Genomic DNA, 24094 nt, shown 5'->3' on the forward strand with positions numbered 1-24094 from the left:
TTTGAAAATTATTATTTTTATATAATGCTTAGCCTTGCAAACAACAGGGATTACATGTTTTTCGACAGCCCTTAATTAGATTCTTAGCGTGCTACATGAACATCAAGCAGGCTCTCATAGTTTCTACAGTCAAGACTGGTGACTGTGTTATAGTCAATTATGTTCATTTCTTTGCTTATCAAAAATATAAATTCTATTCAAAATATATATAAATATTAATTAATTTTAGTTGAAATACTTTCAAAGATACATAATTTGCCAAATTATGATGCCTATTAAGATGATTTAATTGTGTCTTTCCCCTCGTGCTGTCTTAATATTTATTTTGTCGTTTCTTCCTTGAGTTTGGTCCAAATTTTGCAGCACTGACATCCTTTCATTTGAGAATTAATAAACATTTTATTAGTAAATAATTAAGAAAAAAAACCTAATTACATGACCACCAAACACATTAGCATTGTCGAGCTGCAGTATGATGGTGGTTGTTTATGTCAATTTTTTAATTAAAAAAAAGATGATGCCTCATTAAAAATAAATCTTAATCGAGTCGCCCAAACTCAACTCGAACAACAGAAGGACCACATACGACGACACATTCAAAGCAGCAGAGTATCAGGTGCCGTCGGCGAACCGCATAAGAACAAGCAGGTAAAAATGAAACATAGATAATCAAAGACCACATACTGATACGGAACAACCAACAATAGCAAGCATAGTAATGTCGCCGTAGAACATAAAAGACAACATCATTCACAAATGCTCTCGTTGAGAGTCGAACTCAAGACCTCCCGCTTACTAAACGGGTGCTCTAACCAACTGAGCTACGAGAGCTTGTTGATGCTTCTTCAAATATTACATTATGTATATTAATTTTCTTGAAAGATTTGAGTTATTACCGTTATTCCACTGTTCAATTAAAGAAAATCATCGTGCATTCAGACATGTTCACCCTTGCCTTCACCATATTTTAACCATCATGTCTTTTTTTTATAGGTTATATTATATGTATAGTTACAAAATTATAGAATTAGTTCTATTTTGAATATTAAACTAAATATTTTATCAATCAAATTACTTAATTATTTAAACTATATTAATTAAACCATTGGTCATTAATCATCCACGAAAATGATTATATGACAATTAAATAAATTTATATAATTTATGACGTTATTAATAATTTCAACCAATAGTTAAATAAAAGTAAATTAAAAAAAACATATAATTAAAATTCGAAAAAAAAACTCTTAAAACTTAATAGGGTAGAAATAAGATTAAAGCATAAGGTAGGAAAAAAGATAAGTAGGACTTTATAGAAATTTACGACTATAGATAGAGTCAAAGTTGGCCTACTAATGATTCTTCAACTTCTACGCTCTCCCACTTATTTTAGTAGGTTATTGGTTTCCGATCAAACATTGAGCTTTTAACCAATAGTAACAACAAGATTTGTATCTCCTTTTTGGGTAGACAAGGAACATAACCCTATTGCATTATATTCATTCCAATCCCACGTCCTTTAGTCAGTATAATATTAATATATTATTGTACTTCTAAGCTACGATACGAATCATATTATAAAGAGAAATATAATTTTTAAGAGAATTTTATATTTTCTTTAAAAAAAAATAGAAGATTTGAGTTTTTATAAATATTTAAAAATGAAAAACTTATAATAAAAATTAAATTAATTTTACACTGATATATATTAAATAATCTTGTATGGAGGGTGCAGTTCTTCCAACCCTGTTGCCATCTTGGACCTTTAAAAGGTGAATGCAAATACGACACATTTTTATTAGGCTTTGCGCAAACAAGGTTGGCGTTAATTGCGTGCAGCATGCGGCATATTTGGGTTGGTGAGTCTTCCTTTCGAACAGATTCAAAGTAAGACAAAGGCATCAAAATCCTTAATTTTCTATATAAATAGTCACCCCATTGAAACCAAGAAGCGCCACTGCCTTCTCTTGTTATCATCTTCCTCAAACACCACCTCGCTCTTTCAACTCATAATTTACTCAAACCAATGGCTCCAGCACTTGCTGATCCTTTCAATGACTCTTCGGCTCTCCGTGAGTTTATTATTAACCAAGGGAATGGTGTGAAGGGTTTGTCTGAACTTGGTCTCACTTCCCTCCCTAAGCCATATATCCAACCCTTGGAAGAGAGAGCGTGCATGACCAATATCGTACCAAAAGAATCCATTCCCATCATTGACATGTCCAATTGGGAAGACCCCAAGGTGGCCAAATCCATCTGCGATGCTGCTTCCAAATGGGGTTTCTTCCAAATTGTTAACCATGATGTCCCCATTCATGTGTTGGACAATGTTAAGGATGCTACTTACAGGTTCTTTAGGCTGCCAGCTGACGTCAAAAATAAGTATTCCAAGGACCATTCTTCTTCAAACAATGTGAGGTTTGGAACAAGTTTTACTCCTCAAGCAGAAAAGGCTCTTGAATGGAAAGATTATCTCAGCTTGTTTTACGTCTCTGAAGAAGAGGCTTCTGCAATATGGCCTTCGGTCTGCAGGTAAAAAAAAAGTTACTTGTTAGATTGTATTGAATCATTAAACTTTTTAACATGCATCTTATTTATTAACAAATATATTAATACACCTTCTTTGATAAATTTGTAGGGAGCAAGTGTTAGATTACATGAAGAAGTCAAAAGTTGTCATCAAACAATTGTTACAAGTTCTAATGAGGGGTTTAAATATTAATGAGATTGATGAGACAAGAGAATCATTATTGATGGGTTCAATAAGGACTAATCTTAATTACTATCCCAAATGTCCAAATCCTGAACTTACTTTCGGGGTAGGTCGTCACTCTGATGTCTCGACTCTCACAATTCTCCTCCAAGATGAGATCGGGGGACTTTTTGTAAGGGAAAACTAGGGAGATAATTGGATTCATATTCCTCCAATTAAAGGTTCTCTTGTGATCAATGTTGGAGATGCTTTGCAGATAATGAGCAACGGAAGATATAGGAGTGTTGAACATCGTGTGGTTGCTAACGGAAGTAATAACAGAATTTCGGTTCCCATCTTTTTGAATCCTAGACCTGCTGATATGATAGGACCATTACCTGAATTGATCGTAAGTGGTGAGAAACCAGTTTACAAACAAGTTCTTTATTCAGACTACGTCAAGCATTTTTTTCGTAAAGCACACGACGGTAAGAAAACAATTGGATTTGCAGAATTATAATCACGATGTTTTTTTCTTTCTTTGTCTAATGTAATAAAGTTATTGATCTCGTAAAGAATAAAATTCTAAATTAAATTATATGTATTCGAAATCATTGTTTACAAAAACATGTATCTCGTATTTGATCAAAATGATATCTTTCATTTATTTTCATATAATTACATTTTTAGTCTTAAACATTATTTTATCTTCTTTTGTAATTTTCAATGCTAAAGGTTTGAAAATTATTATTTTTATATAATGCTTAGCCTTAAAAAATTATTGAGATTATCTGTGTTTTGAGATCCCTTAAAGAGACTCTTGGTGTGCTATATGAGAATCTAATGAGTAAATTTAGAGATAAAAAAATGTTATTTTGATTCATGATGGTCCGGACATCATTGTGTTTTGCTTTCTAGGTGTTTTGTGTTCTTTGAGCGGATTGAGTGATTTCTGTATCTTTTCTGCAAACACATATTTTTCTGTTTTATTTTTCTTCAATTATTAATTATATTTTTCACTGAGAAAAAAAAGTGTGGTGTTCTCTTTAGAGAATAGAGTTATATATGCAAGATGTGTATATCTTGTCAATTAACTAAAAAAATTATGAACGTATATTACTTATAATTACTTCAAATTAATTATTTAATAAAGTGACGTGTTAGATTAAATCAAGCGATCTCGGTGGTAAAAGAATTGTTGTCATTATTTGAAGTCTCGGGTATGAGCACCATGAATGTAAGGAATGTGAATGTGAATGTTCAATATCAATTAGTTGAGAGTTGTCTTTGAACACATACTATCATATACTTACTCCATATTAATAAAAAAAAATTAATGTGCTAGATCAAACAGGCTTTGTAGTTTCTACAGTTAATACTGGTGACTTTGTAGTAGCCAATTATGTTCATTCCTTTGCTTACCAAATAAAAATATAACTGAATAGTTTCAAAAATGAAAAAAAAAACAATCATCATCAACCGCAGTCCGATCCATGCTAATATGTTTGGTGGTCATGCAATTAAGCCATGCATGTAACGCTGATGATTACTTAATAAAATAAAAAAGTAAAGGTTATATTTAAATAATTTTATTGAATCATTAAACTTTATAACATCTAATCTATTTGTCAGAAAAAATATTTTAATCGACCTTCTTTGATAAACTTTAAATTTGCAGGAAGAATGTATTAGATTACACGAAGAAGTATGAAGTTGTCATCAAACAATTATTACAAGTTTTATTGAAGGGTTTAAATGTTAATGAGATTGATAAGTGATCGTTTGTAAATGTATATGCTAAGGCAAGCAAATCAATATAAGTGTATACAATCGATGCAAGTAATATAGTAGTGAGTTGCATATCGTCTTCACAGGGATTGGTGAGAATTATTGATATTTTGCTATAGCTAGAACTAGATATCACCAACTATATATTCCTAAATTTCCTTAAATCCCTAATGTTTGGAGCTCAATTCCTTTAAATCTATAAATACAAACTTAAATGACTAAGGGGCTGCTTGTTTACCTCTTAATGGAACCATTCAGCGCTGAATGTTGAACGGTTTAACATTCAGCGCTGAATGTTGAACGGTTTAACATTCAGCGCGTTTGTTTCGCGCCTTTGAATGATTCAGTGACTGATTCAGCAAAACAATGTTGAATGATTCAGCACAGATATACATTCTGAATGATTCAGCACAGAAGTACATTCTGAATGATTCAGAGTCAATAAACAAACAACATATCACATTCAGAGGTAATTCATCCAGAGCCTCTGAATCATTCAGCATTTGAATCATTCAGAATTTAATCATTCTGAAGTAAACAAACATCCCCTAGCTAACTTTAATCTCAAATTTATCATTCTTACATTAAGTTAACGTTATAAATTTGTGGGGACGGTAGAGGAGGATTTTTAACACAACGAGAGAGGGAGAAATTTTTGCGCATGCATGAGGGGAAATTTTTTTAAAAAATATTTTTTAAATAATAGTTTAACTTTTTTATTTAAAATTAAAATTTTAGAAAAAATATAAACGCCGGAAACATTAGGCACCTAATATTAACGGAAATTTATTTAAGCACCTAATGTTAACTTAAGATATAATTTGAACGCTTATTTTTGCATCAAACTAAAATAAAAACATGACACTCGTCACTTAACGATTTTTTTAACTGTCGTTACTGCGTAATCACCTAAAAAACATAACAGAGAAAACATTAGTCACTTATTATTAACGAAAAATTCATTAGACACCTAATATTAACTTAAGATATAATTTGAAGACTTATTTTTGCATTAAGCAATTATTTTTTATCTTAAAATTTTAAAATATATATATATATATATATATATTTCAACTACGTTCATGCACCATTTGAGCATAAACGTGTATAGTACGTTCCATATTAAACACGTTTCTGCCTTGGATGACAGTCAGATGTGGAAACCTCGTGTCTGATGTGAGAGCACTACCGAAACGTTTTATCTATAAAAAAAAAAAGAGTCGTTTACGGTGAAGAGACATTATTCTCTGCTAAAATGTAATATAATACTAATGAATAAGCATTGCTGATAAAAGTCCATTTTTTAATTTTTTGTGACATTTGGTGGCAGCTCCCTGTTGTATCCCTCCGGTCAAAAAGGGTTGTCTTTTATTACATCGAATAAGCAGGCAAGTTCGACGAAAACCAATCCCAAATATAATTTTCAATGATTTTTTTTCATTTTATTTATTTATACGGGCGTGATAAAAGGTTCGTGTTTTTGGTCAAATAATTTTATTTAGGATAAATTACATCATTAGTTAATAAATTTTAAATTGTGTATAAATTTAAGATTTAATGAGAACTTTAAAAAAGTTAAAAGGAGACTTAACCAAAAATACTTAAAGATATAAAAAAATTAATAAGAATTTTAAAATTTACAATCCCCGCCCCACCTCTTCTTTCGTCTCGTCCATATATATATATATACACACACACTAAATAAAACTATTTAGTTTTAACCAATTTAAGATTCAATTGCCCTATACAATAATCTTTTTTACTTGTAAACACCTTTTTATTTTAAATGAATAATTGCATCAACGCATTTCATTAAATAATCTTAAATAAATATAAAATTATTTTTTAAAAGAAAATAACTAGATTCTACCCATAAATATACACACGTTTTTCTTTTCAAAGAATTTACTGAAGTAAAGACAAACTAAATATTATCTCGAGACCACCTTATAATCTTGAAAAGAACCGTTAAACAACTAAAGAAAGAAATTTAAAATAAGGCCAAATTCAACTTGTAAAGAAACATATGTATTATTTACAATTACAAAGTAAAATTCAATGTGATTTCTCAACCTTTAGGTCTTAATAATCTCACTTTCTCTTTTAGTGTATGATTTATTTATTAACTTTTTAACCTTTCTTTTAATGTATTTGGTATTTAAAATCTTTTTTATATAATACAAATAGTTACAGAATTTTAAATTAATTACATCATTTACAGTATTATAACATAAAATATTATAGTTGAATATATAAACATAAAATTATATTGATTTTTTTTCAAAAAAATTAAAAACAAATTAATGTTACACTAATACATGTATGACTTTTCGATGGGGCCCCTAGACAGCCAGTTTGGACTTTAAAAATGTGAATGCAAATATTTTGCATTTCCATGAGGCTTTGTTCTAAACATGCAGGTTGGTGGTAGCAGCGTGCGACTTACTTGGGTTGGTGAGCGTCCCTCAACAAATTTTGTATATAAATAGCCACTCCATTGAAACCAACAAGCACCACTGCCTTCTCTTCTAACACTCTTATCTTCTTCCTCAAACACCACCTCGCTCCTTCAACTCATAATTCCAATGGCTCCAGCACTTGCTGATCCTTTCAATGACTCTTCAGCTCTCCGTGAGTTTGTTATTAACCAAGGGAATGGTGTGAAGGGTTTGTCTGAACTTGGTCTCACTTCCCTCCCTAAGCAATATATCCAACCTTTGGAAGAGAGGACTTGCATGACCAATATCGTACCACAAGACTCCATTCCCATCATTGATATGTCCAATTGGGAAGACCCCAAGTTGGCCAAATCCATCTGCGATGCTGCTTCCAAATGGGGTTTCTTCCAAATTGTTAACCATGATGTCCCCATTCATGTGCTGGACAATGTTAAGGATGCTACTTACAGGTTCTTTAGGCTGCCAGCTGAGGTAAAAAATAAGTATTCCAAGGACCATTCATCTTCAAACAACGTGAGGTTTGGTACAAGTTTTACCCCTCAAGCAGAAAAGGCTCTTGAATGGAAAGATTATCTCAGCTTGTTTTACGTGTCTGAAAAAGAGGCTTCTGCATTATGGCCTTCGGTTTGCAGGTAAAAACAATTACTTGTTAGATTTTCTTTGAATCATCAAACTTTATAGCATGCATTCTATTTGTCAAAAAATATATATTTATCGACGTTCTTGGATAAAATTGCAGGGAGCAAGTGTTAGATTACATGAAGAAGTCAGAAGTTGTCATCAAACATCTATTACAAGTACTAATGAAGGGTTTAAATGTTAATGAGATTGACAAGACAAAAGAATCATTGTTGATGGGTTCAATGAGGACTAATCTTAACTACTATCCCAAATGTCCAAATCCTGAATTTACTGTTGGAGTAGGTCGTCACTCTGATGTATCGACTCTCACAATTCTCCTTCAAGATGAGATCGGAGGACTTTTCGTAAGGGAAAACGAGGGAGATAATTGGATTCATGTTCCTCCAATTAAAGGTTCTCTTGTAATCAATGTTGGAGATGCCCTACAGATAATAAGCAATGGAAGGTACAAGAGTGTTGAACATCGTGTGGTCGCTAATGGAAATAATAATAGGATTTCGGTCCCTATTTTTGTGAATCCAAGACCTGCAGATATGATAGGACCGTTACTTGAATTGATATCAAGTGGTGAGAAACCAATTTACAAACAAGTTCTTTATTCAGATTACGTCAAGCATTTCTTTCGTAAAGCACATGATGGTAAGAAAACAATCGGATTTGTTGAATTATAAATGTAATGTTTTTTCTTTATTTATTTAATAAATTTGTTGTTTGTAATACAAAAAATGGCTAAGATAAATGATATGTATCCAAAGCTATTATCTACATAAACATGTATCTTATGTAAAATCAAATTGATATCTTTTATTTATTTTTGATTCGATCACATTTTCAGTTTTAAGTTTTTCTTATTTTTCTTCTGTTTTGTAATTTTCAATGCTAAGGGTTTGAAAATTGTTATTTTTATATAATGCTAAGCCTTAAGCAAACCACTGGGATTACATGTGTTTTGACACCCCTTAATAAGATTCTTAGTGTGGTACATGATGCTTAAATAGGTACAAGATTTTATATTAGATATACGAATTTTAAAGATTTTATATTAGAAATTTAAAGATATAAAATATTTATTTAAAAAAGTTTTAAAGATATAAAATTATAAAATTTAAAGAATATAAAATTAAATCATCAATAAAAAATAAATAAAATACTTAATTATATGAGAATTTAAAATTTTTAGAAAGTATAATTATCCTCTAACATCTAATCGTTTCATCGCTGTTTTTACATTCAAAACTAGTGACTGATGTAGTTATTTTTTTTGCTTACCAAAAAAATATTAATTAATTTTAGTTGAAATACTTTCAAAAACATCTAAGTTGCCAAGTTATGATGCCTATTAAGATGATTAAATTGTGTCGTTCCTCTCGTGCTGTCTTAATGTTTACTTTTCGTATTTTTCCCGAGTATGGTCCAAATTTTACAGAACCGACATCGTTTCATTTGAGAGTTAATAAACATTTTATTAGTAAATAATTAAGAAAAACAACCTAATTACATGTCCACCAAACACATTAGCATGGATCGGGCTGCTTTATGATGGTGGTTGTTTCTGTCAATTTTAAATGTGATAAATTTGGAAATGAATAACTGATTTTGGATTCATGTAAGATGAAAGAAATCAATAAAAAAATAAAAATTCTTAATATATAGAATATACGTAAATATAACATAAAATGCAACAGCAGAATCATTTAATTATAAAACATTTAACAATTTACAAAAAGAAAATTTATAATAAAAATTAAATTAATTTTACACTGATATATTATATATGACTATATAATCTTGTACGGAGGGTGCAGCTCCCCCAACCCTGAGCCTGTCATCTTGGACTTTAAAAGGTACATGCACATCACATATCTGTTGCATTTCCATTAGGCTTTGTGCAAAACGAGGTTGGTAGTAACTGCGTGCAGCATGCGCATACTTGAGTTGGTGAGCATGCCTTTCAAACGGAACTTCCGCTGTGTGACGCCTAAAAACGGCTAAAAGTCGGTGTGACCGGTTAAACAAGTGATCGATTAAAATTTAGATCGGTTATATTATATTATTTAACCGGAAATATTATCAAGCACAATAACATATTAGGTAGCGCTTAGATAATGTAATAGGTAGCGCTTATATAATAAAATAGACATTTAACCGGAAATATTATAAAGTACAATAATAAATTAGGTAGCGCTTATATAATGTAATAGGTAGCGCTTATATTGACCTATTTTCTCATAAAAACGGTAAATTTAAACCGGTTACATTATAAATTGAACTATTACATTATAAATATCGGTTTCGATGTTTTCAGGATCAATACAATTTTAAATGTATCGACACTTTATGCGTGCAACTCGTTTATGCTTTATTTTGGAAAAAAGTATCGACACATATTTAAAGAGTGTCGATACATAATGTAGACCTATTTGCTAATTAACCGGTATATGTTAACCGGTTACATTGTAAATTTACCTTTTACATAATAATTATCGATTTCGATGTTTAGAGATCGATACTTTTTAAAATGTATCGACACTTTATGCGTACACCTCGTTTGCCATCATTTGAAAAAATGTATCGACACAAATTAAACAAAGTGTCGATACTTTATGTTGACATATTCTCTCATGAACCCGGTATATTTCTACCGGTTACATTGGAAATTTATCTATTACATTATATTTATCGACACAAAATCTAATAGTGTCGATACTTTATGTTAACATGTTTTATAATTAAACGGTATATGTGTACTGGTTACATTGTCAATTTACTTATTACATTATATCATTTGTCATTAAAATAGTCTAATTTTACCACCTTTATTGTAATTTTACCTATTACTTTAAAGTTATCGAATTTTGTAGTTATTGTACATACATGAATATGTCCTGCAAATTTAATGTTGTACCTACCCTTTAACTACCACAACTACCAATACCACATCCTATTGAAAGCACCACTGAAACATGTTGTTCAATGAACCTTTACTTACATACATTTCCATCAACTCCTGTTGGGACCACTGAAATTGCATAACAAATTTTTTGCCATGGATCATACTGATGCAGACACTGTTTAAGCCAACCGAGGAATGCAATAAGTACATAATGTTGATGAACTGACATATTGGTTGGTAAGCTCTTCTCTTCACGTGATCAAGCTTGGTACTTTTACAAGGATTTCGCACGGGAACATGAGTTAGTGCACGTGGGGAACACACGGCTGACATGAAGGGATGTGAAGACACAAGAATTTTGTTGTTCCAAAGAAGGGTTTCGAGTATCAAAAGTCAATACCGTTGATCGTCAACGTGCTCATACGCCAATCACAAGAACGTGATGCAAGGCTAGAATCGTAGTTACAACAACAAATATAAACGATCAGTGGGTTATAAGTAGCTATCATAATGTTGGATTTACACATAAAGATCTCTACAATGCACTTCAAAGAGGCAAAGCAAAGGAAATCGTCGATGGGGATGTGAATGCGCTTATTGCTTACTTTGATTATAAGAAACATGATGATCTCGGGTTTTTTGTGACATACTCGGTAGACGAATCAGGGACGTTGCATAATCTTATTTGGTCGGATTCTATATCGAGATCAGATTACATATGCTTCGGTGATGTAATTGCGTTCGACATAACGTACAAAGATAATTTGTATGGTCGACCAATTATGCCTATTGTCGGTGTCAATCATCACCATAACACAATTGTGTTTGCTACTGCCATAATCGCTGACGAGACGTCCCAATCTTTCGAGTGGGTGCTACAGAATTTTTTAGAAGCCATGATGAACAAATCGCCTATTTCAGTTGTCACCGATTGGGATCGACAAATCGCCTATTTCAGTTGTCACCGATTGGGATCGACACTTATTTGTGAACTTGTTTTGTTTGGAAAACACATTATATACACAAAGTATCGGTACAAATTTATAAAGTGTCGATACTTTATGAATACCTCTTTTCTCATAAATCGGTATATTTAGGTCGATTACATTGTTATTTTACCTATTACATTATAATTACGGATTTCGATATTTTTGGGATCGATACTTTTTATAAATGTATCGACACTTTGTTCGTGCACTTGGTTTGGAAATACATTCTGGACAACATGTATCGACACAAATGAATAAAGTGTTGACACATATTGTAGACCTATTTTCTCATAAAACCGGTAAATTTAAACAGGTTACATTGTAAAGTGACCTATTACATTATAGTTACGGGTTTCGATGTTTTTGGGATCGACACTTGATATAAATGTGTCGACACTTATTTGTTAACTTTTTTTGTTTGGAAAACACATTATGGACACTTTTGCCTTTGTTTTGTACCCCCAAGACGGCTGCAGCAGTCGATACCCCTAGAGGGAATGAATAATCGCCATATTTAGCAATACATTGTTTGACATCAAATTGCTCCATCAATGATCGACACAATTCCCTCCGAATTGGTCGATCATTTACTCCTATCAATGATCCAAACCCCATTTCACTCATCACATTCAACTGATCATTCTTTTTAAGGTGTTCAATTAATGAATACACCCTTTTTATGCTGCACCTTGTCGATACATCCTACATTTTTTAACAATATATAATGTTATTGTTCTTATATATCTTGTATCAACGTATTTACAAGTTTAATGAATACCTTCTTTTCATGTGCTTTCCTCCGTTCTTTGTATTCTTTACTATCATTCCTTGACAGTGTGATGTAAGGTTCCTTTTGAGCATCACTCATCGAATTTCATTTCGACCTCACATCTTTTTTCACCTAATATTAAGCATAAACGTTTTTTAATCAATACATTAACGCTAAATAATACTCAATGTCAATTTCATTTTACATACCGAACCGCTGTGTGTGCCATCTTCCTTCATCCTTTTGCATTCGTCCATACTGTCAACATTTAAAATTTGTAATCAATTTAAAGTTCCTAAATACTTTAATCCAATTACCATTTCAACAATAATAACAAAAATAAATTGATACTTACTAGAAGTACATATATCCACCCTTTGGTTGCTTTCCACCCATTGACTTCATTTTTCCTTCATATATCAGTTTACGCAAATCAAATCAAATACTTGTATACAAAAATCGATAACCACTCTTGTGGTAAAACGGTTCGTCTTCAATAGAATTTGAATGGCCACTACAACAAGTGTCGGCACATTTATACAAACCTCAAATATCATTTTCTACCTATAATATTATATACAGGTATCCATATTTATTTTCTACCTATAATATTATATAATAATCGGTCCCAAAACCTCCCTATTTCCTTCAAACGAATGGGAACACTCAATACTCAAAGTATCGGCAAATTTATACAACCTATAATATCATTTTCTACCTTTAATATTAAATAAAAGTATTGATATTTATCATCTACCTAGAAGATCACTTTCTACATGTAATCGGTCCCAAATGCTTCCTTACTTCGAAAACCCCAAATAACAACACATAAAAACCCTAATTACTGTAATAATAAAAAAACTAGGGTTTCAACAACGTACCTTTCGATTTGAAATGCAGCAACAAACAAAACAAACTTCAACGTAGAAACGGCTTCTGAAATGCAGCAACAATTACACTTCGATTTCAAAAACTCTATCTATTTTCAGAGAAAATTTAGCTATGCCTTTATATTTACACCGGATATGTTATTTATATTTAATCGATACAATTACATAAGTTCGATACTTTTATGTGAAGTGTCGATACTTTCGAGAGGATATTTACCTATTTCTCTTAAAGTGTCGATACTTGTTTACGCGTACTTATTAAAGTACCGACACTTTCAACATAATCGGTAGCGCTTTATCGGTTTTGTCATTTCGATACCGGTTTTATCATATTTTTACCTATTATATTGTTATGGATCGATACACTTTCTTAAAGTATCGACACTTTAGGCGCTATAATTTCTTCTATTTTAAATTACGAAAGTGTCGATACTTATATTAATTTATCGACACTTTAAATATATCCGGTATCTTTTTACCGGTTTTATCATTTCGAGACATATTTTGTCATATTATTACCGGATATATTACTATGGATCGATACATTTGTATAAAGTATCGACACTTTTCAGGCGCTATAACTTCTTCTCTTTTAAATTACAAAAGTGTCGATATTTATATTAATTTATCGACACTTTCAATATATCCGGTAGCTTTTTAACGGTTTTATCATTTCGAGACCTGTTTTGTCATATTAATACATGTTATATTACTATGGATCGATACATTTTTATAAAGTATCGACACCTTTTAGGCGCTATAACTTCTTTTCTTTTAAATTACAAAAGGGTCGACACTTATATTAATTTATCGACACTTTCAATATATCTAGTAGCGCTTTACCGGTTTTATCATAATGACACCGGTTTTATCATATTTTTACCTGTTATATTGCTATGGATCGATACATTTTTAATTTGTATCGACACAAACCGACAAGCTAAGTTTGTCGGTTGCCAAATTTTTTAATATTTTCTTCATGGTTTCCACCTACAACATTGTTATTACTCGATATTTCAGGTAGCGCTAAACCGAATTTGTTAAATATATTATAATGTATCCGGTAACGTCGTATATTAACCATATATTAGCCCGTCTTTCCTGAGACAATCTCCTTTCAAACGCATTCAAAGTATTATTGTCAATATATACTTTTTAATAATATAGATGATTATTTTAGGCATAATATTATAAATTAAATATATATATATATATATTTGTATAATATTAATTTTTTTAATATTATGTTATATAAAACATATCCATTTAGAGTATGATAAAAAATTAAAATATATTTTTATTAGAAATAAATAAATTACAAGTGTTAACAAATTATCTAAATCTTGTCGAAATTAATGAGAGGAAGGAATCCAAATTTGATAGGTTCAGTGATGACTGACTCTAATTAATATCCAGTATAATAATATTGTTAATTAATCTGTAAATAAAAATGACTAATATAAATATTATGCATTCAGAATTAGTTATTATCTAGGGAAACATTTATCATGTGTGTAAGAACCAATCGATCTCAATGATGAAGGGAGTTATTGTTATTTTTTGAGGTTTTGGGTTCGAGCACCATGTATACAAGAATCTAAACATTCATTGTCAAATAGTTAAAAATATTTAAATATATATTACTTTATATTCAACTCATATTTATATATATAAAAAGCATTTAACTTTTGTAAGATAAAAAAAGTGATTAAACATCAATTTAAATAAAATGCAACAATTGAATTATATGACTTAAAAATCAAAGGTGTAGCCCTCAGTCAACCATGTTGAACGTACTGTCAGGTAATTATTGCAAATATTTTCATGCCCGAATTAGGTTTTGTGGCGGTAACTGCGTGCAGCGTGCGGCATAGTTGGGTTGGTGAGAATTCAAAATAAGCCCAAAGTCATTGCCACTTTCTCTTACCACCACCTCCAACATTTTCTATATAAATATCCACTCCCTTGAAACCCAAACTGCACCATTCCCTTCTCTTTTAACACTATAATTCATCTTCCTCAAACACCAACTTGCTCTTTCTACTCACAATTTACTCAAACCAATGGCCCCAGCACTTGCCGATCTTTTCCATGACTCTTCAGCCCTCCGTGAATTTGTTATTAACCAAGCGAACGGTGTGAAGGGTTTGTCTGAATTGGGTCTCACATCCCTCCCTAAGCAATATATCCAACCCTTGGAAGAGAGAACGTGCATGACCAATATCGTACCACAAGTCTCCATTCCCATCATTGATATGTCCAATTGGGAAGACCCCAAGGTGGCCAAATCCATCTGCGATGCTGCTTCCAAATGGGGTTTCTTCCAAATTGTTAACCATGATGTCCCCATTCATGTGTTGGACAATGTTAAGGATGCTACTTACAGGTTCTTTAGGCTGCCAGCTGACGTCAAAAATAAGTATTCCAAGGACCATTCTTCTTCAAACAACGTGAGATTTGGCACAAGTTTTACCCCTCAAGCTGAAAAGGCTCTTGAATGGAAAGATTATCTCAGCTTGTTTTACGTGTCTGAGGAAGAAGCTTCTGCATTATGGCCTTCGGTTTGCAGGTAAAGAAAAAAATCACTTGTTAAATTTTCTTGAATTATTAAACTTTTAAATATACAACCTATTTGTCAAAAAATATATATTAATTGACCTTATTTGGTAAATTTGTAGGGAACAAGTGTTAGACTACATGAGGAAGTCCAAAGTTGTCATCAAACAACTATTACAAGTACTAATGAAGGGTTTAAATGTTAATGAGATTGATGAGACAAAGGAATCATTTTTGATGGGTTCAATGAGGACTAATCTTAACTACTATCCCATATGTCCAAATCCTGAACTTACTGTTGGAGTAGGTCGTCACTCTGATGTCTCGACTCTCACAATTCTCCTTCAAGATGAGATCGGAGGACTTTTCGTAAGGAAAAACAAAGGAGATAATTGGATTCATGTTCCTCCAATTAAAGGTTCTCTTGTAATCAATGTTGGAGACGCCTTACAGATAATAAGCAACAACAGGTACAGGAGTGTTGAACATCGTGTGGTTGCTAACGGACATAATAACAGGATTTCAGTTCCCATCTTTGTGAATCCAAGACCTGCCGATATGATAGGACCATTACCTGAATTGATTGCAAGTGGTGAGAGACCAATTTACAAACAAGTTCTTTATTCAGACTACGTCAAGCACTTCTTTCGTAAAGCACACGATGGTAAGAAAACAATCGAATTTGTTGAATTATAAATGTAATATTACCTTATTTTAGTACTATAATGTTGTTATTGATTTTGTAATGTAAAAATGGTTTAGATAAAAAATAATATCCAAAACTAGTCGTTATCTGTCAAATCATGTATTTTATTTAAGATCAAAATTAATGATACTTTTGTTTATTTATTTTGAAATTGTTATATTTTTAGTCTTAAACTTTTCATTTTCTTACTTTTTTGGTAATTTTGAATCTTAAACCTTTGAAATTTATTATTTGATTTTATTAGTCTAAAATAATTTCATATTGTTAACATATAGTGAGGCGAAACTTTTGATGATATAAACAAATCCCTTTTAATTTTGATTTTTTTTTTTGATAAATCAAAATTTTATTATCCAAAATAGCAAAGTTATGCTACAACCAATCAGCAGAATGAACAAAAAAAACTAGATACAAACAATGATTGGTTAAACTATACCCCAAGCATTACAAAGGAAGAAATTAGTGATATCAAGTCTGTTAATAGATTTTCCCCTAAGCCGTGTACTAACAACTTCGATGATTTCCTTGAGCAAGTTGTCAGCGGTTCGGGAACGACCCTGGAAAATCCTGCGATTTCGTTCTTGCCACAAGGAGTAAACATAAGCATTCTAAGCAATTTTCAAGATTGTGGTAATAAGGGATTTCCCTTTCCACTTTAAGCAAGCACGAGCAACCATTGCTTCCCAAGGAAGAACAATGAAGTTTATACCATTCAAATGAAGGATGGATTTCCATAGATCAACAGCCAAGGGACAAAGAGAAAAAAGGTGATCCCTTGTTTCGTTACATTGCCTGCAGTTTACACAAGTTCCAGCAGTACTGATTCCCATATTTTGTAGTCGATCGCTAGTAGGTAACCTGTTTAATATGGCCATCCAAACAATCAGACTATGCTTTGGTATGTGCATAGGATACCAAATGAGCCTGTGCCATTGCACTTTCTGTCGTTGCAACCGAATTTTGTCCCAGATTTCCTTGGTCTGTAGGGATCCTGAAGATAGAAGAGAATAAGCAGTGGTCCTCATTTTGAGGATTCTGCTAGTACTCCAGCTGATAGATTTCCCAGCTTCAAACTGCCAAAAATTTTGCTGTTTAAATACATAGTGATTGAGCCAAGCAACCCAAAGTGAACTGTCTCCTGCAAGAATCTTCCTTATGAGACTAATAATGCAAGCTCTGTTCCAAATGGAAATATTTTTCAGCTCTAAACCACCTTCAGACTTAGAAAAACAGATATGTTCCAAACTTACTCTTGCTCCTGCTGCCGATTTGTCTGCCCCTTTCCAAGAAAACTTTGAGCACAGTTGATCCACATATTTTAAGACAGAAGCTGGTAAGATTAATTGTCTACACTAGAAGTTGCTAACACTGAAAAGAATTTATCTGATTAGTTCGAGTCTACCTGCATAACTAAGATCTAGCAGACCAATGATGTAATCTTTGTCTAATTTTATCGAGCAAGGGTTCACAGTCCTTTAAAGATAGCTTACGGGTAATTAGAGGGATTCCAAGATATCTGACAGGCAGACATCCCATTTTAAATCCAGAAATGTTTTTCAGCTCCTCTAGAACCGTAGAAGAAATACCAAAAGAGAAGAGTTCGCATTTGGTCGAGTTTAAATTCAGTTCTGAAATTTGATAGAATTGGTGAAGAACACTCAAGACCCCTACCACAGAATCAACGTTTCCTTTACAGAAAATCAATAGGTCGTCAGCAAATGAGAGATGAGTAAGCCCGATTCTCTTGCATTTTGGGTGATAGGCGATTGAGCATTTTAGAAAGTACGTTCATTGCAAGCACGAAGCAGTAAGGGGAAAGGATATTAGTCGAAAAGTGTCTAAGGGTATTAGAAGATATTCAAATAGTGATGAGATCATACGATTAACTTTTGTAATTTATCTACAAATTTATTCCCCTCTGTGAAAATGTAAGGGATGTTAACTTGTTCCGCCAGATCACAAGAGTCTTGAATTCTTTTCACCAAGCATAAAATATTCCTAGTTTTCATGTTCAACATGTTAATTATTATAAAATAATATATATATATATATATATATATATATATATATATATATATATATATTTATAAGTGGCATAAATAGAAAATTATTAAAATCTATTTTTACATAAAAATAATTAAAGTCCAATATTGGATCTCAACAAAATATACATCTTCTTAATATCATAATCGTTAAATATACAGTACATGGAGGCGGTAAACGGATGGCTTCGAATTAGATTATCTTTAGATTTAGATTTTTTGTTGTTCAAAATTTCTCATGCTCGTATCAGAGCATGGAGTTGAGTTTTTTTTTTTTTTGATCCAGCTCTTATCTATTACCCTGCACGTATTAATGCATTCTTTAGAGCAGCAATAAATTTTTTTGTAAGTAAAGTTGTTCTAGTATAGCGGTAATTGGAAAATGTTCACGCCCTCTGTTACTAGAGTTCGATCTGATAACGGTGTGAGCTTTTTTCTTTTATCCTTCTTGTAAGAAGGAAAAGAAGTTTAAAAGACTAAATCACTGGCGTCGCCCGGACTCGAACCGGAGACCTTCAGTGTGTTAGACTGACGTGATAACCGACTACACCACGACACCTTGTTTATTTGAGAGTGCAATTATACTTTTTTAATACTAATCCTACGTACGAAAATGTAAATGTTATATTTAAATTTTAGTTAATGATTATGTTTAAAGAGATTATATGTCATTTTTATTTAGTTTTTTAAATAAAATTGTGTAAACATGTATCTATAGTAGTAATATAGTTATAAAATTGACTTTCTTAAATTCATCGATGTTCAATTCAGTGTTACTTTTAATTTTATAAATTAATTTATAAAATTTTATTTTAATAGACCCATCAATTAATCAAATTAGAGTTAAAATTTCGTTTATCATTTAATTTTGTTTAAAGAACATTGTAATTTAACATAAAAAATGATAGTAAACAAATATCTGTTGATTGTCCGAGTAGTTAAGTATGATCATGTTTTATAAATGTAATATCCTCTACATAATAATATATATATATATATATATATATATAAAGGTTTTATTTATTATAAAATTAACATTTTTTTACATCAAAACAAGCGTATAAATTCAACAAATATCAACATTAGAAAAGAGATGTGAGGTTGGTGCTTGGTCTCAAGAGCTGGTTTGCTTCATATCATAACTCTTTTTCCTGATAACTTGGATTAACCGTGTAATTTTAAGGTGAGCAGATCCCCCTATCTCAACAGCTTTCTTTGCCATTTCTCCAAGTTTCTTGGCTCTCTTTCTTCTCTCTTGTTCATCCATTAGCTTCTCAATAGCTTCTTTAACATATTCTTTCTTCACTAAAACTCCAATTTTCTCTTCCTCTGCCCACCTCATAGGCTCCTCCACTCCCACCCTTAAACTCCGATTCTAAGTGTTTGTACAGCCAGTTTCTCGTTATCAAATTGATCCGCGAATAGCGACCAAGTTATCAAAGTCACTCCCGCCGAGATGCCTTCCATCATCGAGTTCCAACCGAAATGCGTTAAGAAGCCTCCGATGGCCGGATGCGACAGTATTTGTACTTGCGGTGCCCAAACCCGGACCACTAGGCCTCTTCCTTTTGTTCTTTCCTCGAAACCGTCCACTGAAATCCATTGCCCTACTTCATTTGATTCATCACTTCCTCTTATGACCCAAATAAACGGTTTATTTTGATGCCTCTAAGCCTAAACCGAGCTCTATCGATTGCGAAGGTATCACATTCGATAGGCTTCCCAAACAAGCATAGATGACACTACCTGTTTCTTGAGAATCAAGCCATCTTAACAAATGTTTTTGTTCATCAACCAAGCCCTTGTTGCCTCTCTGAGCTTTTTCAATAGCATCCTTGTTACATAGAGAAACCGGACCGATGCACCATACTTTGTCCATCCTTGTCTTCTTGAATTCATTAGCGTATGCAGGCTCCATCTCTTCGAAAGTGTTGACGATGACGCCGAATGCGTCTTGATCCGCCTTCTTCCTTTCCTCGAAAAATTCCTTGAGGTTTTAATACAAAACTTGTGGGAGCTGTAATTTAGTGAATTCAACTTTGTCAGGCATGTTAGGCAGAACGAAGTACTCTGTCTCCGAAGTTACGTGGTCGACAATGTTGGAGACGCGTAAACAACGGAGACAATGAAGGAAAAAGCAACATACTCCAAGGAACACAATCCTCGGCACCCGAAACTGATCGGCAAGGCTGAGTGTGTATGTAAACAAGACATCGGATATGATGCAGCTAGGTCGTGAGGTTAGCTCAAGGAACAGTTTTTGGACCGGCTTTTCTAGCGTGTTGGCTGCTTGGAAGAAATCCAAGGCTAAGCTAAAGGAAGGCAGCATGTCGAAGCTCTCACACCCTTCCGGCAATCCGAATTCGGCGCACGGAAATGAGAATTCGGATCGAGATCCCCGATTTCACGGCATGATCAAGGATTGCTCGGAATCAATCAGAGTTGCGAGGCGTTGTAACGATGGTTATGACGACACCTCGTTGTGCCAGCAATCTAGCTATGTCGATCATGGGAGTCATATGGCCTTGAGCCATGAAGGGAAACACCACAAAGTGAAGCTGCTTTTCCAATTCACTAGCCATGGAAACTATTAAAAAGTAAACTATATGCTTAGCATGTAAAACCGGAGTCTAATGTAAATAGTCTGGCGTTAGCAAGCGAACAGTTTATTTACTAATTTATTTTATGTGAAAAAGTAAAGGTTGAGTATGATTGGACTTGGTGATGACATAAGAGCATACATAGGTATTTTTGTTTGTTTATGTGGGAAATGGTGAGGTCATTCTCGTTAGTTGCGATTCTAATACTTGGTAGATAATCAATGTTTAGTCCTTGTTTTCAAGTGATGTTAACTTATAACCGCACAACAATATATAACTGAGTATGTATACGTAAAGTTTCCGACAGTTTGACCATACTTTTAGAAAATATAACAATAGAATATTGTTTAAAAGTGATTTTAAAATGTTGTTTTTAGATTGTTTTATTTAAAAGTTGAGCGTTAGAAATTAATATAAAAAGATACTTAATATAGTCAAATTAAAAATCACTTTTGAACTAAGAAGTTATATATTCCCAGAATCACTCTTGAAAAACATTGAAGAACGGGGACTAAATTTTTTTATAAGGAACCAATGATTATTTATTCATTTATGAAAAATTCAAATGTTTTTAAAAATAATGACTAATCTTATACATATAAATATTAAATACAAATCTGATATACGTAAATATAAATTTATTATTAACCAACGGAATTGATTCAAGTGGTAAGTAGTTTGATATCACTTAAGTATGTCTCAAGTTTGAGTTTTTGTGTATGCGAAAAATCCCCACTAGGGGCCTCACTCACCAAAGTCAGGTGTGCAACCTGAATCGGTCCGGATTAGTCAGGACGAGACCTTAGGAACCGGAAGGACAACTATATATATTATCACTTAATTTATAATCAGTTATCAAAATATTGTTTTTACCTAGAATATTATATTTTTGGATATAAAAATCTTCTGAAATTGGGAAACAATAATCTGACTTTGTTTTTTTTAATATTAAATAAATTATAAAAATAACTAAATATTAATTTTAATTATTAATTTTTTAAAAATTATAAAACAATTATTAAATTTATCGATCATTTACAAAATAATTATTGAATATTACCAAAATTAACCATTTTTAATATTTTATTAATTTAAATATTTATTTTATAATTTTTAAAGTTTAGTGATCAATTTTATTTTATTTTTGAATAATTTAGTGATCTCCTATATGCTTTACCTTTTACTATTTTGGGTGTTTAAACTGGACCAAGCATCAATCCACAAAGACTGAGCCCAATGATCTTCGCGTGAAGGCTCTTTAACTAAAAGGATATCTATCGAATTCGCCCATCCGAGCTTTGAACTGCATTACCGAGGAAAAAAGTTTTTTTCCCCAAAAAAATGGCGTATTCGGGTGTTCTGAAAACCCTAATCAGTTCATCGTGTTTGGGATCTACGACTCGTAATTTCAGCCTTGTTAGCACCCAAATTAGCAATCACACTGCGAAATGGATGCAGGTACTTAATCTCATATATTCACCTTTTTCGTTTCATTTTCTACTGAAATTTTGTGGAATATTGATGTTTTCTTTTCATGTCTTTTATAGCTTTTTATTGAAACTATTATAAAGAAATGAATATTAGAATAACGTCAATTGATATTTCTTTCTGTTTTTTAACCTTCTCGTGGAATCTGAATTCAGTTATTAGGCTCTCGACTTGATAATATGTTCGACTTCGTTGATTTCTGCTAACAAGCGCAAATTTCAGTTATCGGATAAGAATAAATAAGTCCCCCCCCCTTTTCTTTAAGTTTTACTAAAATGTGGAAAATATTGTCTGTTTTGTTATTTGGTCGTTATATTTTTTTTGTTTTTGGTGCTTAATTCTGTAAATTGAGTATATTGAAGGTTTGGAACCCTTTTAATATTTACTTGAAAAAATCCATTTTTCCCAGTCTATCTGTGTTTGTTTGTCAAGTGTTCTATGTCCTGTTGTTTGGTAATCTGAATTATCGAAAGTGATGGCTGAATACCAATGCTTGAAACAATCTAAGCAGGCGAAGCGGCCTTTAAGCGTTGATGACATGTTTATAAACAAAGTAGAATGTTTTGCATATGTTTTCTTTCTAGTTTTACATATGTGGTCTTTGTTTCCCACTGACTTTTCAATTATTGAGCAGCCTTGATTATACTGCCTGTTTCTTTATCTCCGTGCATGAATGCCTTGTTACATAGACACGAGGGATGTGGTGTTAGCATGACTGTTAGGGTTAAGTGAAGTCCAATACCATAGTACATGTCTTATACATAACATGATCATTACATTAATGGCCTTTGCCTCCTGAAGTATAAGAGGGCAATGAAATGAAGAAATTTAGTTTTTTTTTAACACCGAATTTGCAGGATACAAGCAAGAAATATCCTATGGAGTTGATCAATGAGGTCCCTCCCATCAAGGTTGAAGGCCGGATTGTTGCTTGTGAAGGAGGTTAGTCCTTATCCTTATTTCCCATCACTTTTTTGTGAACAACGTGATTAGTAGATGAATTAAACCTAAAATCATATTTTATAAAAATGAGCGAATTGGCTAAGATCTGTACATAATGTTGCTCGAATCTTTTTGCTGATACCCAAGTTATCCTGGTGTTTGTTGGTTTTAGACAATAACCCTGCACTGGAACACCCAATTGAATTCATATGCCTCGACTTGAAAGAGTCCACTGTGTGCAAGTATTGTGGCCTGCGTTATGTTCAGGAGCATCATCACTAGAACTGCTGTTATGTTCAGGAGCATCATCACTAGAACTGCTGTTATGTTTTTCTCAGGCTGTTGGGATATATGTTATTTTGCAGCATTTATGGGCGGTTTTCTCTGTTTCAGTTGGTAACAAATTCGTTGTACCCATGTTACTGTGATAGTTCCCCCCCCCCTTCTTTTTCACATAATAAGTGTTTGAAGTTCTCGTTTGAGAAGATATTTCCAAAGTAAATTCGAACCCATGTGGTCTAATTTTCCAGTTGTATAACAATGTCGATATCTTTAATTACCAAGCTTGAGTTATTTTCTTATTTCTTTCCTATGATGCATGTGTTGAATACACTCGTATCCGGCACTTACATCTAAAT

The 24094-nt window shown here is 32.4% G+C and overlaps 3 protein-coding genes, 2 non-coding genes and 1 pseudogene across 7 annotated transcripts; 3 read left to right on the forward strand and 3 right to left on the reverse strand.

Moving 5' to 3' along the window:
* Window positions 1-757: 757 nt before the first annotated feature.
* On the reverse strand, window positions 758-831 carry TRNAT-AGU. Its single transcript has one exon. It is a non-coding gene; the product is annotated as a tRNA-Thr (tRNA).
* A 1136-nt stretch (window positions 832-1967) lies between these two features.
* On the forward strand, window positions 1968-8282 carry LOC120123198 (feruloyl CoA ortho-hydroxylase F6H1-3-like). Of its 2 annotated transcripts, XM_039142144.1 has the most exons (3): window positions 1968-2077; window positions 7117-7571; window positions 7679-8282. In XM_039142144.1, exons 1-3 carry the CDS (start codon window positions 2027-2029, stop codon window positions 8250-8252), a joined length of 1080 nt encoding a protein of 359 aa, XP_038998075.1. In that variant the 5' UTR covers window positions 1968-2026; the 3' UTR covers window positions 8253-8282. The 2 variants fall into 2 exon arrangements, with proteins under 2 accessions (XP_038998075.1, XP_038998071.1); XM_039142140.1 differs by lacking the exon at window positions 1968-2077 and having other exon boundaries at window positions 6995-7571.
* Window positions 8283-15155: 6873 nt separating this feature from the next.
* Window positions 15156-16374, forward strand: LOC120123217 (feruloyl CoA ortho-hydroxylase F6H1-3-like). The gene is made up of 2 exons (XM_039142149.1): window positions 15156-15691; window positions 15801-16374. The coding sequence occupies exons 1-2, from the start codon at window positions 15186-15188 to the stop codon at window positions 16372-16374; spliced, it is 1080 nt and encodes a 359-aa protein (XP_038998080.1). The 5' UTR covers window positions 15156-15185.
* Window positions 16375-18911: 2537 nt separating this feature from the next.
* TRNAV-AAC lies at window positions 18912-18985 on the reverse strand. The gene has a single exon. It is a non-coding gene; the product is annotated as a tRNA-Val (tRNA).
* A 552-nt stretch (window positions 18986-19537) lies between these two features.
* LOC120123249 lies at window positions 19538-21008 on the reverse strand (annotated as a pseudogene).
* Window positions 21009-22320: 1312 nt separating this feature from the next.
* LOC120123260 (NADH dehydrogenase [ubiquinone] iron-sulfur protein 6, mitochondrial-like) lies at window positions 22321-23983 on the forward strand. 2 transcript variants are annotated; one of them, XM_039142179.1, is made up of 4 exons: window positions 22321-22484; window positions 23372-23456; window positions 23629-23729; window positions 23760-23983. In XM_039142179.1, exons 1-4 carry the CDS (start codon window positions 22368-22370, stop codon window positions 23769-23771), a joined length of 315 nt encoding a protein of 104 aa, XP_038998110.1. In that variant the 5' UTR covers window positions 22321-22367; the 3' UTR covers window positions 23772-23983. The 2 variants fall into 2 exon arrangements, with proteins under 2 accessions (XP_038998110.1, XP_038998116.1); XM_039142185.1 differs by lacking the exon at window positions 23760-23983 and having other exon boundaries at window positions 23629-23753.
* The last annotated feature ends 111 nt before the right edge of the window (window positions 23984-24094 follow it).

Source organism: Hibiscus syriacus, unplaced genomic scaffold (assembly GCF_006381635.1).
Source record: "Hibiscus syriacus cultivar Baekdansim isolate YM2019G1 unplaced genomic scaffold, ASM638163v2 tig00001120_pilon, whole genome shotgun sequence".
In the NCBI taxonomy this organism is placed as follows: Eukaryota; Viridiplantae; Streptophyta; class Magnoliopsida; order Malvales; family Malvaceae; genus Hibiscus; species Hibiscus syriacus.